Here is a 14763-nt window from a genome sequence, read left to right on the forward strand (position 1 = left end):
ACTCCCTCAGAGATGGATCTCTTCCTCTTCCAGAATGACTGTGTCATTTTTTTCCCCCGGAGGAAACCTTTAACAATTCTCTCACTCACAGAGATGAGGCCTGGGGTCTCAATGTTCCCTGATGTGGGGCAGCATCTCTACTTCCAGAGAGTCTTATGTCCAGAGTATATTTTTTTTGACCCAAAGTAAATTTTCCTTGAAATTTTATTTAATTTTTTCAATTACCTGAAAAGGCAATTTTCAACATTCATCCATTTGCAAGTTTATGAGATCCACATTTTTCTACCATTCTCCCTTTTCTTCCCCCCTCCCCATGGCAGTGAAAGTTGTACATGTACAATCATGTGTAATATAATTACAAATTAGTCATACTGTGAAAGAGGAATTTGAACTAAGGGGGGAAAAGCATGAAAAAGAAAGGAAAAACAAGAAGTTTTTAAAAAGTGAACATGGCATGCTTTGCTCTGCATTAAGAATCCATAGTTTTTTTCTCTGAATATGGATAATATTTTCCTTAACAGGTCTCTCAAGATTGTTCTTGATCAGTGAACTACTGAAAGGAGTTGCATCCATTATAGCTGATCATCTTGCAATGATGTTAATGTGTAAAATGTTCTCTTAGTTCTGTTCACTTCACTCAGCACCAGCTCATGCAATTCTTACCATGTTTCTCTAAAGTCCACTGCTCATGTTCTTACAGAACATTAATATTCCATAACATTCATATACCATAACTTGTTCAGCCATTCCAATTGATGGACATCTTCTCAATTTCCAATTCTTTGCTACCACAAAAATAGCTGCTATAAATATTCTTGTTCATGTGGGTCTTTCCTCCTTTTTAATGATCTCTTTGGGATACAGACCTAGTAGGGGTATTATTGGATCAAAGGATATATGAATAGTTTTATTGCCCTTAGGGCATGGTTATACAACTTCACCAATTGGTATACCAGTTTTCCCACATCCTCTCCAACATCGATCATTTTCCTTTTTTGTCATATTAGTCAATCTGATATCTGTGAGGTGGTACCTCAAGGTTGTTTGCATTTCTCTTACCTATAATGATTTGGAAAATTTTTTCACATGACTACAAATTGCTTTTATTTCTTTATCTGACAACTGCCCATTCATATTCTTTGATCATTTATCAAATTTGTATTCCTACAAATTTGATTTGGTTCTCTCTATATATTTTAGAAATGAGTCCTTTATCAGAAGGAAAACTGTGAATATTGTTTTCCAGCTTTCTATATTCCTTCTAATCTTTATTGCATTGGTTTTATTAGTTCAAAAGCTTTTTAATTTAATATAATAAAAATCATTCGGTTTTTTTTTAGGTTTTTTGCAAGGCAATGGGGTTAAGTGGCTTGCCCAAGGCCACACAGCTAAGGTAGTTATTAAGTATCTGAGGCTGGAATTGAACTCAGGTACTCCTGACTCCAGGATCAGTACTCTATCAACTGAGTCACCTAGCCACCACAAAAATCATTCATTTTGTAATTTATAATGTTCTCTATTTCTTGTTTAGTCATAAACTTCTCCCCTTTCCATTGACTGGACAAATAGACCATTCCTTGTTCTCCTAATATGTTCCAATCCTGTATATATTTCAACCTTATTTTGGTAGAAGGTGTGAGATGTGGGTCTTTTTCTAGCTTTTGACAAATAATTTTCCAGTTTTCCTGGCAGTTTTTGTCAAGTAGTGAGGGTTTTCTTGTACCAGGAGCTAATGTCTTTATCAAAGATAGATTACTGTAATCATTTTCTACTGTATCTTTTGTGCCTGTTGTAATCCACTGGTCCATTATTCTATTTGTTAGCCAGTACCAGACAGTTTTGATGACTGCCACTTTAATAATATAGCTTTAGATCTGGTACAGTTAAGGCACCTTCCTTTCCATTTTTTCATCAATTCTTTTGATATTCTTGACCTTTTGTTGCTCCAGATGAATTTTTTCCTAGCTCTGTAAAAAAAAATTTTTGTAGTTTGATTGGTATGACAGTGAATAAGTAATTTAATTTAGATAGAATTGTCATTTTTATTATATTAGTTTAGCCTTCCCATGAGCAATTGACATTTTTCCAATTGTTTAGATTTGATTTTATTTGTATGAGAAGAATTTTGTTCAGATAGTTTCTGCCAAACCCTATATTTTCTGAATGTATAAATCTCCTAACATTTTGTGGTTTATGTCTCCAGATGATGTATTTGTGTGACCTTAGAGAATTTATATTCTCTTTCTGAGATTCATATGAAGGTTTAGAAGTAAAGTTTATTCCCTGTCTGACAGTCTGTGACTTGTGTGTTCAATTTTGTTTATATTGTCCTCACATCATGAGGTCTGGTTTAATGCTGTGGACATAGAAGGTACTCAGTCAATGCCAGCTGAGTGATATTGTAATGCTGTTTCCCAATCCTAGATTCTTTAGAAGATTTCCTGATGCTGAAGGCAGAAGAGGAATCTGATATCTTTGATGAAACCTTTCTTATGGCAATATCCTTTCAGGATGAGAATGATAAAATAATCGTCACTACTTTATTCAATAACCAGCCTTACCATACTGCTCCCATGGCCTTGGCAATGACGGATAATATTCTCTACAAGTTGTTGGTTGAACACAGGGCTTCCATTACAGCCACCAACAGCCCTCAGCATCCCCCTGAGCAAAAGTTTTCCATTTCTAAGCTCTTTCAGTATGTGTAATTTCCCTTCTTATGAAGTTAAGACAATATATCTCTGTAAACATTATACTGTTAAAGGCACCTAAATTAGTGGATAAAGTGATGGAATTGGGAGTTAGGAGAGTTGGGTTCAAATCTTGCCTCTAGGACTTACCAGATTATTTCAGTCAACAAGCATTTATTAAGTGCCTACTGTGTGCCAGACTCTTTGGTAAGCATTGGTGGTACAAAGAAAGGCAAAAGTTACTCCCTGCTCTCAAGAAGCTCACAGTCTAATGGGGAGGACGATATGCAAAATCATTATGGACAGACAAACTATGGACAAAATAAATTGGAGCTAACCAATAGAGGGAATTGGTGGAAGGAGAGATTTTAGTTGGGGCTTGACAAAAGTCAAGGAAACAAAAAGGCAGAAATGAGGAGGGAAAATCTTCCAGGCATGGGCAACAGCAAGTGAAAATGCCCAGAGTTGAGAGATGGCAAATGAGTAGCATCAAGGAAACCAGGATGACTGGATCACTGAGTGCATGGAGAGGAATAAGGTATAAAAAAAAATTAAAAAACTGGAAAGGGAGGGGAGCAGGTTATGAAGGCCTTTGAATGCCAAAGAGAGGATTTTAAATTTGATTCTGGAGGTGATACAGAGCCATTAAATTTTATTGAATGGTGGGGTGACAAGATTAGACTTGACTTTAAGAAGATCAATTCATGGGGTGGCTAGGTGGTGCAGTGGATAAAGCACCGGCCCTGGAGTCAGGAGTACCTGGGTTCAAATCCAGTCTCAGACACTTAGTAATTACCTAGTTGTGTAGCCTTGGGCAAGCCACTTAACCCCATTTGCCTTGAAAAACCTAAAAAAAAAGCTCAATTTATAGTAACAGCAATATACAGTAACTGCAATTTAAGAACAACTTTGAGCAAATAAGCCATTTTTATAATTATTAATATCCAAATTAACTACAAGGACATATGAAGGAAGATATCTGCATCCAGATAAATAGAAGCATATACAGAATGATTTTACATACATATGTATGTAGATAGATGGATAGATATATGTATGTGTGTATATATGTATGTATTGGTGTTTATTACCAAAGGCTCAAGCTAAGTCAAGGATTGGGAATGAAGAAAAGGCCAGTAGATTTGCCACCAAAGAAATATTTTCTCTTTCTAAGTTTGGTAACTCTGAAAAGCAGTTGTACTGATGATGACAGAAGCCATACTAGGGAATTAAGAAGAGAAGGAGGTATCAATTGTCAACTGCCTCTTCCAGGGGTTTATAAACAGGACATCTGAGATGATAGCTAGTGAGAATAGCTAGATAAAGTTATGAGTTTTTTTGAGAATAGGGGAGATATGGACATGATTGTACACAGTAGAGAAACAACCATTAGATGGGAAGACATTGAAAATAAGTAAGGAGGGATATGATAAAGCAGGCAATCTGAAGAAGAAAATGGCATGGAATGGGACTCATGACCACAGACAAATTATTTAAATTACCAGAGTCTTTGAGAGTTTTCTAAGACTTACCTTTTAAATCACAGCATACAGGGGGTTCCCAAATATATAAAATCCCAGGACCATGAAATATTATTGACTCTTGAAGGTAGTCACTGACTGATCATTTATTGATCCCTTTTTTCTCATGTCTCTCATAGGGGCCCTAAGGGATATTTTCTTTCCATTTCCTTGATTTTGGGAATGTCATTCATGATCAGTTCATTTGCTATTCTAGCAATCAATGAGCGAGTCTTAAGATCAAAACATATCCAGTTTCTCAGTGGAATCTCTACAATTCATTACTGGCTCGCTTCTGTAACATGGGATTTAATCATCATCTTGATTAACAGCTTGCTAATATTGGTAAGTGAGACAGAGAGAGATCCATCCTCCCTCACATCATAGAGACTTCCCCTTTGAACAACATTGCCCAGGACCTGAATCTAGTCTAGCTGACTATTTTGACTTCTGCCTAAACACAATTTAGAAATTTCTGAATCCTCCTACCCTCATTTGAAAAATGTTACTTTCTCTGGGACCTACAGAAATATTGATGACCCTCTTTAGATTGACGACCCTATATATTTGTTCCCTAAAATCTTACCCCAAAGTTATGGAGATGATATCACTAGAAATATCCACATTAATTAAACCATCCCTGTTGTGGTTCTCTTATCTTAGAAATTAGAAGGAGAAACTATTCCCACTAAAAATAAAAAAAAGAAGCAAAAACACCAGACCTCAGACTGTATTATAAAGTAGTACTTATCAGGACAATCTGGTACTAGCTAAGGAATAAAGTGGATCACTGGAATAGATTAGATACAAATTCCATTATAGTAAATGACCAAAGTAATACACACACACACACACACACACACACACACATATACATTTGGTCTGTGTGTGTGTGTGTGTGTGTGTGTGTGTGTGTGTGTGTATACACCTAAAGGAAAATATCATGAGCAAATTAGGAGAGCATGGAATAATTTAAGACCAAAAAAGATGAAGAGATCATCAGAAAAGGTAAAATAGATAAAATTAAAATTTAGTTAAAATTAAAGAAGGTTTTGCACAAACAAAACCAATGCAACCAAAATTATAAAGAGAGCAGAAAATGGGGTGGGGGGGTTGAGGGGAAGAATTTTGCAACAACAGTATGAAACAACTTTTTCAGTATCTCTGATAAAGGACTCACTTCTCAAATATATAGAGAACTGCATCACATTTTTAAAGTTACAAGTCATTTCCCAGTTGATAAATGGTCAAAGGATATGAACAGGCAGTTTTCAAAGAAATCAAAACTAACTACAGTCATAGGGGGGAAAAGTCTAGATCAGTATTGATTAGAAAAATACAAATTTAAACAACTCTGAGGTATTACTTCATACCTCTCAGAATAGCTAATATGACCAAAAAAAGGAAAATGTTGGATTTTGGAGGGGATATGGGAAAACTGGATTACTAATGCACTATGGATGGAGTTGTAAACAGATCCAACCATTCTGGAGCACAATTTGGAACTATGCCTAAAGGGCTATAAAGCTGCATCCTCTTTGATCCATCAGTACCACTACTGGGTCTATATCTATCCCAAAGACATTCAGAAAAGAACCTATTTATATAAATATGTTTATAGCAGTTCTTTTTTTATGGTGGCTAATAATTGGAAATCAAAGGGATGACCATCAATCGAGTAATAGCTAAATAAGCTGTGGTATATGATTGTAATGGAATATTATTGTGCTGTAAGAAATAACAAGCAGACTGATTTCAGAAAAACCTAGAAAGACTTAACATGAACTGATGCAAAATGAAGTGAGCAGAACCAGAACAACATTGTAGACAGTAATAGCAACATTGTTCAAAGAAAAACTGTGAAGGATTTATCTTTTCTCAGCAATACAATGATCCAAGACAATCCTAAAGGACTAGTGATGAAGAATACTATCATCTTCTAGTGGAAAAAATTATATTGACTGAATACAGACTGAAACATGCTATTTTCTACTTTCTTTTTGTTGTTATTTGTGTTTGTTTTTGCATGGTAATGGGATTAAGTGACTTGCCCAAGGTCACACAGCTAGGTAATTATTAGGTATCTGAGGTCTAATCTGAACTTGGGTCCTCCTGACTCCAGGGCTACCTAGATACCTCAATTTTCCAACTTTCTTTTTTCAAGTCTTCTTGCACAAAATGACTATTAAAGAAATATTTTGCATAATTGTACATGTATAACATATATCTGATTACTTACTTGGGGTAGGGGGAGGAGGGAAGTAGGGAGAGAAAGAATTTCGAACTAAAAATTTTAAATAAAAATATTTTTTAAAAATTTAAAGAAAAAAGAGGCAAAGACAATAAGAGAATGTTATCCATTAGGGACTCCTTGGCTGTTGTGGAAATGAGTTATCCCCCTTCTTCATTATGAAGTGCCAAGATTTCTACAAAAAAGCCAAAATGAACTAATTGGTAGGGAGTTGCAAAACTTGTTTTTAGAGTCAGGCATAGTGAATATCCCCTCTGATGTTCAGAATTCTTTTTTATAAAATTTATTTTGAATTTTACAATTTTTCCCCTAATCTTGTTTCCCTCCCCCCATCCTCCACAGAAGGCAGTCTTTACATTGTTTCCATGGTATACATTGATCTAATTTGAATGTGATGAGAGAGAAATCGATCCTTAAGGAGAAAAATAAAGTATAGGAGATAGCAAAATTACATAATAAGATAACGGGTTTCTTTTTAAATTAAAGGTAATAATCTTTGGTCTTTGTTCAAACTCCACAATTCTTTCTCTGGATACAGATCAGAATTAATTCCTAATACTTTGTTAATTCTTTCTTTCCTTTCTTCCTTCCTTCTGAATCTATGTCCAAGTCCTTGATGAAAATCCTGAATGAAAAAGCCTTCCTTGAGAAAGACAACCCTAAAAGTATCCTAGTGATGTTACTGCTGCATGGTTGGTCTGCTATCCCTAGCATGTACCTGATGAGCTTCTTCTTTTCCAGTCCAGCTTCTGGGTGTGCCAGGCTCATAATTCTGAACATCATTTCAGGCATTCTTCCATTCATCTTTATCAAAGTTACAAAGAAAAAAGGTAAGGACATTCATCCCCAGGACTCCAATCCTCTAATATAGAGTAAGCCATTCTGATGAATCAGGGAATAAGGGAGTGGCAGGCCTGTTTATGGGGTGGTTAGGATCAGTGAGATGGATGGATAGTAATGGATCCAAAGATAGAGATATCACAAAGAACAGAACAAGAACTGCCAGTCCTGGATGAAGACAATTGACTATTTGATTAATTCCTCCTTGAAATAAATTCCTCCCCAACATGAAAGGCCACTTGTTTATTTAAATTTTCAAACCCTCTACCAATCAACCAATATTTATTAAGTGGCTAGGCACTGTAATAAAATCTGGAGATACAAAAAAAGACAAAAAGGGCAGCTAGGTGGTGTAGTGGATAAAGCACCAGCTTTGGCGTCAGGAGTACCTGGGTTCAAATCCGGTCTCAGACATTTAATAATTACCTAGCTGTGTGGCCTTGGGCAAGCCACTTAACCCCATTTGCCTTGCAAAAAAAAAAAGACAAAAGACAGTCTCTGCCCTCAAAAAATTTGTGATCTAATGGGAGAGGTAGCATGCAAACAGTACCTTACAAACAAGCTATATAAAGGGAAGGCAATGGAATTAAGAGGGGGCACAAAAGGATTCCAGGAGGAGTTTAGATCTTAATTGGGATTTAAAGGAAGCCCAGGAAGTCAGGAGACAGAGATTAGGAGGAAGAGCTTTCCAGCCATGGAGGGAAAGTCTGAGCTAAGAGGTGGAGTCATCTTATTCATGGAATAACCAGGAGGCCAGTGTCACTGGATTGAAGAGTATGTGTTGGAGAGTAATATAAAAGAAGACTGAAAGGGTAGGAGGAGGCTAGAATATGAAGGACTTTGAATGGCAAGCAGAGCATTTTGTATTTGCTCCTGAAGGTGATAGTTTATTGAGTAGGAGAATAACAGTCGTGTGCATACTTCAGTAAATCACTTTAGTGTCTGATAGAGAATGAATTGGAGCAAGGAGAGACTTGAGGCAGAATGACCCAATGTCTTTGATAACAGTCAAAGGATGAGGTGATGAAGGCAGAGGGGGGACATATTTGAGAGAAGTGGCAAAAGTGAAATCAATGGTTCTTGGCAACAGCTTGGATGTGGAGGAAGGATGAAGTATGGGAAAGATAGATGAGGAATCCAGAATGACTCCTAGGTACCAAATAATTATAAATGCAAATAATAATAAAGAACTGCCAGAGAGGCTTTAAAGTCACGTGGATATGACAAGGGAAACTAGTATAAAAATAATAAAGTGTGCAAGCAGAAGACTTGGAGAGAGAATTCATGGCTCTAAGGCCTCCAGCCATCAACAGTGACAAATCTGATTATGATGTGATTTCAAACCCTACCTTAGCCTTGCTTGAATTTATAGCTACCCTGAGAGTAAAGAAGTAATCTCTGAGCTCATGCTGTCTGATTGGCTCTATTAGTGATCTTGTCCAGTCTCCTCACTTCAGCTGTCACCATCCTTCCCATGATTGTTTGTTAAGGTTCATGCTTGTCAGTCAGTAAGGGCAGAGCACAAAGGACAAGCACAGCAAGAAACAGGATCATTTTTTTAGGTTTTTTCAAGGCAGTGGGGTTAAGAGGTTTGCCCAAGGCCACACAGCTAGGTAATAAGTGTCTGAGGCTGGATTTGAACTCAGGTCCTCCTGGCTCCAGGGCTGGTGCTCTATCCACTGTATCACCTAGCCACCCCTAGAAACAGGATCATTGTTAAACAACTCATTCCTCTGAGCTCAAACTCAACCTCAGATACTTCCTAGCTGTGTGACCTTGAGCAAGTATCTTATCTCTCTTTACCTCAGGTTCTTCAACTGTAAAATGGGGATTATCATAGAATCTACTTTCCATGACAGATAACATTAGCAACATCCCTGGCATGTACTAGGTACTAAATAAAACTAGCTGTCATTCTTCTTATTACTAATGGAGGAAATAATATGTAAGTAATTAGTTCCCTACAAGATAACATATACATGTGTGCATTTGTTTTACATATATATGTATACATATAGATACACACATATATGTGCATAGATACATATGGAATATGTATCTATACACACAAAAACATACAGAGTTTATAAAAGCAATCTAAGACACTTCAATTTCTTACTGTCTAATGAACATCTCCAAGTGACTATCTTAAATCATCTCAATTGTAACACATTCAAAACCAAATTCATCATCTTCCCCCAAACCTATCTCTGATTTCTATATTTCTATCATGACCATATTTCCAGTTACCCAGTGTAAAAAACTCAAAGTCATCTTAGATTCTTCCTATCCCTTGATCTCTCCTAGTCAACTAGAGGCAAGGATCATGTTTTATTTCTCTTTTAATCCCCACCCTCAACATCTGGCATAGTGTCACAAACATAGAAAGCCCTTAGGAAATGTTTGTTGAGAAAGTACTAAAGGTTACTCTCCTACTCTACCCTGGTACTGTATTAGAGCCTCTAGCCTACTCTAGACTAGAGTCTCTAGTCTACTCAAAGACATGTATATAAGAAAAATAATTATAGAATATTAGTAAGACAATGATACTGTAGAGGTCCAGAGGAAAGAGAAAGAACTTTAGTCAAAATAGGCTGCTTGTTCTGGAACTCAAAAAAGAATAAAATTTGATAGGCAGTGAGGAGAGGGAAAATATTTCCAAATAGCATCTAGATACTTTTCCTTATTCAGGATAGGGTGTGAAGGGGTAGATGTGTCCTAATTAGGCTGATTGTAGGGTGGTATGCCTTCCAGGAGAATACTGAGTTACTGAAGAACAAGGGACCTATGCTAGCTTGGTTTTATTCATATATTCATATATTATATTTATATTCTTTGGGTTTTTTTTTAAATTTTTGCAAGGCAGTGGGGTTAAGTGACTTGCCCAAGGTCACACAGCTAAGTAATTATTAGGTATCTGAGATGGGATTTGAACTCAGGTCCTCCTGACTCCAGAGCCAATGCTCTATCCACTGCACCACCTAGATGTCCCATAGTTTGAATTTATTAAGGTTAATTGTGTCACAGGAGAATGTCATCCTGTGTGGCAGTAAGACAAAGTAACATGGTAGATCCCCATACCATGTATTTATAGAAACAGAACAAAAAAGTCATAGTGCCAAGGATGGCACAAGATCTTGTGTAAATTCTTACATAGGATAGTTGGAGCTTCCTTTGCTATTTACATTTATTCAAGGTAGTTTATATGTATTTTGTGGAGTCATAGGTCATGTTCCTAGGCTCTGACTACTACCTTACATAGGGATAACTTGAACAAGACTTTGGTGTTGCATTGGTTTGTGGTTAGTGTGACCAAGTTATTGATGTGATATTTGATGCAGAGTATTGGTATTGGTCTTCAAGGATATTCCTGTCAGTGTATTGTTACCATGGAGTTTAAATTAATCACAAACCCTGGCATTATGGGTGTGTGGAAGTATCTTCACTGGGTTGTCAGTCTCTTTGCCAGTACATCAATATGGTATCTACAGGGTTTATGAGGTCAGTGAGAAACCTGAAGGGTTTCAAGTTCTAGATTTAGATATTTAAATCTTATTGGACAAGAAGGTGTAAATGTGACCACAGAATGATTCCTAATTTACATGGTGTTTGTCTTCAACTATAGGTACCTGGATGGCTTGGGAAATGGAGAGAAAGTTAAGCTAGCATGGATCTTCATGATTCTAAACCCCCAGAGTTGGACATGTGAGCTTAGCTCTGCATAAGCATAATTTGAATTCTGGCCAAGATGAACACTTAAAGCTTGAATTCCCTTGCATACATTAGCATCAGGACTGTGATGACCCAGATTGTACTGGTGTGATCAACAGTTCTGATTCTCTTGTGGTCCCTTAATAACGGAGATAGTAGGAGTAGGGTGTGGGACAGATGATAGGATGAGAGTCTTCCTGAGTGAATGTGCATACCCTGTGCTCACCCATGGATATAGCAAAATGGTTTAGGTAAGGAAGCAATGGGAGTTAAGATTGGAGGTCCTTGGAGGTTAGGCTAAGAAGTTGAGACTTTTTGCTTTAGGATATGGGAATTCATGAATTTAGACAGGAGAATGATATGATGGAAGTAATGTTTTAATCCTAGAGATTAACTGACGTATCAGCCTCAGAGTCGAGAAGAACTGAGGTCATATGTTGCTTCTGATATATACTGTCTTGGTAACTCTGAGCAAGTCATTTATTAAGTGTTTATGAACTCCCTACTATGTGCTAAACAGTATAATAAATGCTTAACAGATATGAACTCATTTGATCCTCACAATAACTCTGGGAGATAGTTTTACAATTGAGGAAACTGTGGCAGGCAGAAGTTAAAGTTCCTTACCCAAAGTTACACAGCTAGTAAGGACAGATTTGAATTCAGGTCTTCCTGACTTTGAGCAGCTGGGTAGTGTAGTGCCTAGATAACCAGGCCTGGAGTCAGAAAGACTCAACTTCTGGCCTCAGACACTTATTGTGTATTGTCGCTGGGCAAGTCACTTAACCCTCTTTGTCTCAGTTTCCTCATTGGTAAAATGAGAAGAAAATGGTCAACTACTTCAGCATCTTTGCCAAGAAAAACCCTTAAAATTTACAGAATACACTAGGACCAATAGTCTATCCACTCACTGCACCCCCTAGTTTCTCTCTAAGATTTCTCATCAAGAGTTCTCTATAGCAAAGGTATGGTCATATTCATGATACACTGTATGAGAGAAGGCCTCAACGAGGGAGGGGCTGGAAGGAAGAACAAGTGCTGGGCGATAGAAAGAGAAGCAAAAACATTAGGGAAATGTACAGGAAAATTAAAAGAAACTGATACATAATTAGAAAAGGAAATGGTGAGGAAAAGGGTGGAGAATCAAAAATGACTCAAGGATTTCCCTCTGGAGCTTGGGAAGGTACATGGACCAAAAATAAAAAATTTATAAAAGGAAGTTGCTAACTCAGGAAGGAGATGAAGAAAAACATTATTGATTCATTTTTTTTCTTTCTCATCACAGAACTAGATCTTCTAGAACTTAATGAAAGAATGGATGTTTTATTCCAGTTACTACCGAATTATGACCTAGCGATGGCTTTCTCCAATTTGTATTATAACTTTGAAATCAAACAGTTGTGTATAACTTTAAATGTATCAAAAGAAATCTGCAGAAACTTGAGTGAGTATCTGCCTACCATCACCTACTTTCAGTCCTCAGAAACAGTTCTTTATATTTCCATCATTAGGAGTAGTAGGTGCAGGGGTGAATGGTACTCTCCTCTTTTCCAAAGGAAAAGAGCTTGAGTGTTCATTAGAGGCCACTGTCACTTCCTAAGTCATACCCCACAATAAAGGAGAATCCAGAAGTTCTTGGAGAAGATTCAAGGTAAAAATACAGCAGAATGATGACTTATGGACTGGGATTTCTAGGAAGTAAGGAGTAGAATTATTTCTAGAAGATTCCCATTGACTCTTTAGGGTACCTGGGGCAGCCTGACTAGGGCATAACTGCTATGAACATCTTAGAAGACTAAGATGAAGGAGAAAGGAAGGGAAGATTCCTAGGACCTTGCTCTTGGGGAATGCCAGGGCAGCAACTACCTGGTGGCTGAATCTGTTCTGGAGTGAAAAGGAAACACTCATTTGCAATATCCCCATGTTCTGGTTTGTGAAAATATTGACAGTGATATTAGAATTAAGGGTCTTTATATACTATGGAAAATATATGCAGTTCAAACTTAGATTTATGCAAACAGTAAAGCAGAAGATCAGAAGGATAATGATTGAAAAAAAGCATTGGCTAAAGCAGGCTGGGACCCATCTAGAAATATCTGTCCCTTCCCTATCCCCTCCACTGGATGGTCACATTGAATCTGCTGCACTGTAAGGAGTTACAAGGCAAGTACAGAGGTAGATTAGACAGTCTTGGAAGGAAGAGAACCAGCTTACTTAGGTCCATCAAATATTCCGTTTGATCCACTGGAAGATTGGGGAGGTGCAAGGAGTGAGTACATAAGTCATTACAACAAAGTCTGTGAAGCATCCAAATTTCATTGCTGCATCATTTTCTTATAATTAGTTTGTTGTTAGATATTTTCCCAACCTACCAAAGCACAAATTAAGCTAAAATGCAACTCTTTTCTAGTAAATTAGAAGGTACAAAAACAGATTATTTTCACTTGTTTGCATATGTAGTAAATCAATCCAACTACCTGTGCCCCATTTTAAAGTTAATGATCAGAGATTAAATTCTCATACCTTAAGCAAATGAGAACATTCCTCAATCAATCACAGACTTTTTAGACTAAATGAGATCCTTGATCAAATGGAATTGCATGGGCAGACCCTTCTAATTGGCAGAGGTTACTTGGCAACCTCTTTTGAAGGCTGTCTAAAATGAGGAAGCTACTTTGGGACCTGAGAGATTTAAGCCTGCATAAAAGATAATATTCCAGCTTAACCGATGAAAAGGAATTAATTTAGGGGATGGGAAACTAGCAGAACCCTGAGCCAAAATCTGTCCTGGTTTACTCTACCCCATCTAAAGGAGGACTTTATAAATTTCAGAAGCTGAGAAGATTGTGGATTTCCCATCTTCCCCTCAATAGTCTACTAATATCTCCAGCATTACAGTGTCTTAAGCCAGTCTGCCTCAGGAGATAAGAATAGACTGGAGATGATGGGAAGGCTAGGCAGATGCAAAAACTCTATAAGGAGACCATCACAGAAGATGCATCATGTTGAAGGAATTCTTGAACAGCCCACAAAGAGAAAAACATATAACAATGAGAAGTTAGGACTTCCTGACCCCCATCCTTTCCCCTTGTCATATTGATTCTCATCTTGAGTTCACTTTCCCCTAGATTCTTTTTTTTAAATGGTAGTTTATTTTTCCAATTACATGTAAAGATAGTTTTCAGCATTCATTTTTTAGAAAATTTTGAATTTAAAATTTTCTCCCTCCTCTGTGCCCTCCTCAAGACATCAAGCAATCTGATAAAAATTATACATGTGCAATAATGGAAACACATTTCCATATTAATCATTTTGTAAAAGAAACAGAACAAAAGGGAAAAGCCACCAACAAAAGATCAAAAGAGAAAAACAAAAAATGAAAAAAGTGAAAATAATATGTTTACATCTGCATTCAGACTCCTCAGCTCTTTATCTGAATGTGGATTACATTTTCCATCATGAGTCTTTTGAAAAATTCTTAGATAGAGAGCCAAGATGGCAGATAAAAGTCAGGGACTTGCCAGAGCTCAAAACCTTCCAAATATCTAGAGAAGTAGAAGCTATAAAAAGATGGAATAAAACAATTTTCCAGCCCAAGACAACTTGGAAGTTTAATAGGAAGAATCTGTTGGTCCCCACCAGCACAGATCAGCCCCAGTAATCCAGAAGCAGAAAGCAGGATAATTGGGTCAGTGGCAGCATTGCTGGTTTTCAAATCTCTCAGCCCAGAAACTGCCAAGGACAACTTAGA

At 37.1% G+C, this 14763-nt stretch overlaps 1 protein-coding gene across 4 annotated transcripts in view; it reads left to right on the plus strand.

The window, feature by feature from the left end:
* LOC141495671 (phospholipid-transporting ATPase ABCA3-like) overlaps positions 1 to 14763 on the plus strand; it is a 249062-nt gene that overhangs the window by 191760 nt on the left and 42539 nt on the right. For 3 of the 4 annotated variants that reach the window (XM_074197271.1, XM_074197272.1, XM_074197274.1), the window contains exons 16-19: positions 2425 to 2698; positions 4351 to 4555; positions 7072 to 7291; positions 12298 to 12456. In XM_074197271.1, coding sequence (XP_074053372.1) covers positions 2425 to 2698; positions 4351 to 4555; positions 7072 to 7291; positions 12298 to 12456 — 858 coding nt within the window. The remainder of the gene's footprint in view (positions 1 to 2424; positions 2699 to 4350; positions 4556 to 7071; positions 7292 to 12297; positions 12457 to 14763) is intronic. The other variant, XM_074197273.1, reaches the window with a different exon arrangement.

Source organism: Macrotis lagotis, chromosome 8, assembly GCF_037893015.1.
Source record: "Macrotis lagotis isolate mMagLag1 chromosome 8, bilby.v1.9.chrom.fasta, whole genome shotgun sequence".
NCBI lineage: Eukaryota > Metazoa > Chordata > Mammalia > Peramelemorphia > Peramelidae > Macrotis > Macrotis lagotis.